The sequence below is a fragment of the Alligator sinensis genome, unplaced genomic scaffold (assembly GCF_000455745.1).
Source record: "Alligator sinensis unplaced genomic scaffold, ASM45574v1 scaffold752_1, whole genome shotgun sequence".
NCBI classification, from domain to species: domain Eukaryota; kingdom Metazoa; phylum Chordata; order Crocodylia; family Alligatoridae; genus Alligator; species Alligator sinensis.
In genome coordinates, this window is record NW_005842000.1 from 1089475 (window position 1) to 1093836 (window position 4362).

At 46.0% G+C, this 4362-nt stretch overlaps 1 protein-coding gene across 1 annotated transcript in view; it reads left to right on the top strand.

Annotated features, from left to right (window-relative positions):
• Positions 1 to 4362, top strand: part of LOC112549937 (collagen alpha-1(XX) chain-like) — a 30074-nt gene that overhangs the window by 21927 nt on the left and 3785 nt on the right. Inside the window, exon 10 of the mRNA XM_025201657.1 lies at positions 1400 to 1564. Coding sequence (XP_025057442.1) covers positions 1400 to 1564 — 165 coding nt within the window. The remainder of the gene's footprint in view (positions 1 to 1399; positions 1565 to 4362) is intronic.

Below are 4362 nucleotides of genomic sequence, written 5' to 3' on the forward strand. Positions count from 1 at the left end.
CCCTACAGGCCCCCTGGGTTTAATTTGTCACGAGAAGGACATGTAAGGCACAGCTGGCTGGATAATGATGAGAAGCTGCCTCCTGAGGCTAAGTAATAAGGTTGCTGAACAAGTAAAAAGAGTGTTCTTTTAGGGATTTGTCTACACAGGGACATCTGGGAACGTTAATCTGAATTAACTAAAATTAGGAATCAAAGTGGATTACTTAAACTGCAGTCCCCCTCGGACAATCTCGTTAAGTATTAGACTTGCTTCAATTTAGTTTAGCTTAATTTACCTCAAAATGAATTAAGGTAAACCAAATTAAAGCCATTTAAAATCCCATATACATGTGTCCACAGAGGGCACCTACAGAAGAGTGCAGCGTGGGTTATTAATCCACTTTAAAAGTTCATTCGGATTTAATTTTGCTGAGTGTTACTGTGTAAACACGCCCTTCACCTCCCTGAATAACATGGCGAGGAGTTATGGAGGTGGATCCCAGGTCAAGCCATGGCCCAGCTCAAGCCTGGCTCTTTCCCAACATGCAGGAAGGCTTAAGTCCAAGGTTTTGGTTTGATCTTATTTCTAGGCCTGCTAGAGTTGGGAAATATGTGTATGATGTTTGAGATCATGCAAGATCCCTTTTGGTGCTTGCTCCTTTATGCCTGTTACCCAAAGGACAACTCAAGAAAGCATTACTCCCAGAGAACTGCAGACCAGTGGCCACATCCCTTCTGGACGTCCCTTGGAGCAGCTGCACTGATTTCTTTGGGCACGCACTAGACATCACCTGAGGATCTCTGTCTCTTTAATGTGCCAGGAGGCATTTGAAGGGCCATAAGAAGTGGAGCTGATTCCCCACTGTCCTGAACCTAGTGTGATCATTGACCTCTGTGAGCAGTGAATGTAATGAAGGAGGAAGACATGACCCACGCTGCTGAAGAGCAATACAATATCACGATGGACAACAGATCCCCGGTGGGGCAAGCTGGTGCCCTGCAAATAACAGACAATTATTTCTGCATTCATGGATGTCCACCTCGGTGGTGTTTGTCCTTTAGCGTAACAATATCATCCTCCTGCCTAGTGCCGCCCGGTGCAATGTGATGGAGAGGGAATACGGTGAGCGTTCACCAGGATCACTCTAGGCCACCGAAGAAAGTCCCCTTGACTCTGCAGAGTTAAAAAAACAATCCAGATGTGCTTCTTGTGGTCTGGATTGTAGACAAGCCTTGGGGACACTGCAGAACAGTCCCCTCCATGGGGATGGCCAGGCCACTTGGCCACCAGGCGAGCACAGCCATTGCAGTTGTGTCCGGTCCCTGCTGAGGGTGCAATGGCAGAAGGAAGACCTGTCTATCTTTAGCATTACCCAGCAGGTCTCCGCTGACTTGCTGTCTGCACTTTGTGTTTGCAGGGGTGAAAAATGCAGATGAGGCAGAGTTGAGGCAGGTGGCCTCGGAGCCCTTGGAGCTCACGGTGTACAACGTGCTGGATTTCCCTCTGCTCGGCTCGCTGGTCAGCAGGCTCACCCAGGTCCTGTGCAGCAGGATCAAAGACAGGAGCAAGAGTGAAAACACAGGTGAGGTGAAGCCTCCTTTGCCCTTCAGCCCCACTCGCTGTCTGTGTTCCCTGCCATGGCCCAACTCTTCTTCCTTGGCCATGGGTTGGTTCCCCTCGTTGAAACGCTCTGCATTTGGAAAGCACCTAGCACTCAGGAGGTAGTACTGCAAGGACATAATAGTCACAATAAACCATGGGGGAGGAGAGAAAGAAGATTTCTCCCTCCAGTTGTATACTTTGTGAAGGCAGGATAAATGCATCCTCCTTCCTGGACCTCCTCTGGGATGTACTACTGCCTCCCGAGTGCATTGCTGAGATGTCAGAAGAAACAAGGGATCTGCTGATGAACACAATGGGCTTTTAAAGGGTTCTTGGAGAGAGGGACTGCAGGAGTATTAAGGTTGAACCTATCTCCAACTATAATTTAAACTGTGCATCTGCAGGGGATAGGCAAGTAAAAAACACTTGTGGGGGTTGTGGTTGGTGCCACGAACTAGGGATCAAAGACCAAATGGTAAGCTGGATGCCCAGGAATATACACACAGCCCTCCTTCTTCCCCGCACAAAGTTATAATCTTTTCTCCCTGCTCATTTTTTCTCATCGTTTTTCATATGCAGAATGGGAGCATCTAACTTTCGAACACAGCTTTATTCAAGTGGATTTGAAATTCCAGCAAAATAAATTGACTCATCTCTATTAATCCATACTTGTTTGATATAATTAAGGCAGACGCAAGTTAGCCCCGAGAAAATGGGCTGCTTTTTAAAATTATGTTTGCTTGTTCAATTTCTCTAACTCTTTGGAACTGGCAAAGGCCTGGGCCATCTGTTGAATCAATGGCAATGATTCACGCTCAGATTTAAAATATGTTGCCAGCATCCTACAAGATACACAGTTTGTTCTCAGCGGAGTATTTATATTCTTCCCCATGCCCAACTTTGCAGAGTTGATCTCATGGGTGGCTGGCTGGATCATTTTCCATACTTTTGAGGGAAGAAGTCTGTAACTTGGTTAGAACATATCACTAATTTATGAGCTAGAAAGTATACATGGGCAGAAAAGGCAGTTTGAGAAGGTAACCACATTCTGGCTTCTTAGGCAGTCCCGTGAAATTTGCCCCTGCTCATGCAGGACCCCATTTGAACCCCCTGACCTTTATATATCAGAAGTGACCTCCAGAAGCATGCATCTTACCTGGAGTCCTCCCCTAAGGCAACCAAAGAAATACAGGATTGTCTATTATCCTTCCAGGGTGGAAACCCCAATCAGGTAAATCAGCTCGTGACTTGATATATGAGCTGGCTGGATCTACTGCACAATGGCTTGACATTTCAGTAGACTCTTGGGGAGACCTCTCAAAGACATGAAAAGTAGTTATGCATCCAGTTATCACTGGAAATCAATAGGGGGGAAGATGCTTAATGTAGGCTGGCTGAAAGTAGTGGGTACAGCAATCTCTTCATCTCACCGAATGCAACAAGTTAATGAGACAAAGCAATAAGAAATCAATGAATCTATGCTTTGTCTCATTATTCATTGATTTCTTATTGCTTTGTCTCATTAGTCATTAATACACTAAGAAATCAATGAATGTATTCATTAATAAAACCTCCTGAATAGAAAACGCAGAACTGGCTAGCTACAAGCCTTGCTTTGCCCTTGGTCACACTCATACTAGTTTTGCCACTTCCCAGCTCCTCTGTTTTGCTCTGTTCACTCACTTGCAAGCTCTCTCTTTTTAATGAGAAGTTTATTGTGACAGGGCCCTTCCCTTCATTGCTGTCTGTTCAGCATCCCGCAGATAATGAACTGATGATAATTTGCTACAAGCCTGAAATGTTTGGATCCTCGCATACGGTGGCACGGAGAGATGCTGCTTCTGTTTCTTTTCAATAACACAACTGGCTTCAATGGAGCTGGATAGACTTTTGCCCAGGAAGCATATTCCCTCCTCACTTTTGCCCTTAGATATTAATTTGGCCTGACAGCCCTGGCTTGTGATTCCCTGAATAACTGCCAGGCTCTTTTGGCATGTTCCTTCTGTTAATAGGATTTTCTGCGACTGCTCATTCTCTAGGCGCTAGGAGGAGAGAGGTTCCCAGCCTCTTGGCCCATAGTCTCGCTCCTCGCTCGGTGTTTGCTTAGAGCTTTGTCTTCTGGTGTACTGCCATGGCAATGTTTTTAAGGTCAGGGTTATATTTGATTTTCTTCTTCTTTTATTTCCATTCCAGCAGCAAGTGGGCTGATATGACTAATCTGAGTAACCCAGCCACCTCTCGGCAGCGGCTGATGTCACCAGTGTCCCCTAAAGCAAGAGCCAGTGACCCATGGTAGAGAGAGACCGCAGATTAGAAAAGCAGACCAAAAAGCTGTATGATTCGGTTTCTGTTGGCTTCAGTGGGGACAGAATTGGCTGAAGCCTCTCTTTTAAACTATATTTTGAAAACTTTTTATTGCTTTTTTTTCCCTGGGGGGTGGTAGAATTGCCTCTGCAGTGACGATGGCTAGTAGGGGGTTTTGAACAGCCTCAGTCGAGTGGCAATTGGTGTTGTGGGTGCTGGTGTCGGTCTGATTTGCTTTCTCAGCTCTAGAGCAAATGATGTCCTTCTTCTTTATGTCTTCAGGTTGGTCTAGATGGGGCAGCCTCCTCTTCGCGGCTTGTCAACTTGACTTTGCACGCAGAATATCTGGTCTCCGTGTTTCCTCTTTATGAGAATATGGTTAGAGATGGGTTGAGAGGCATCGCCTCGACATGTAGGTTGTGAGTGGAAAGCTAGGTGGATGTATGTTAGCCAGGTCCTTGTTTCCCCCCCAGG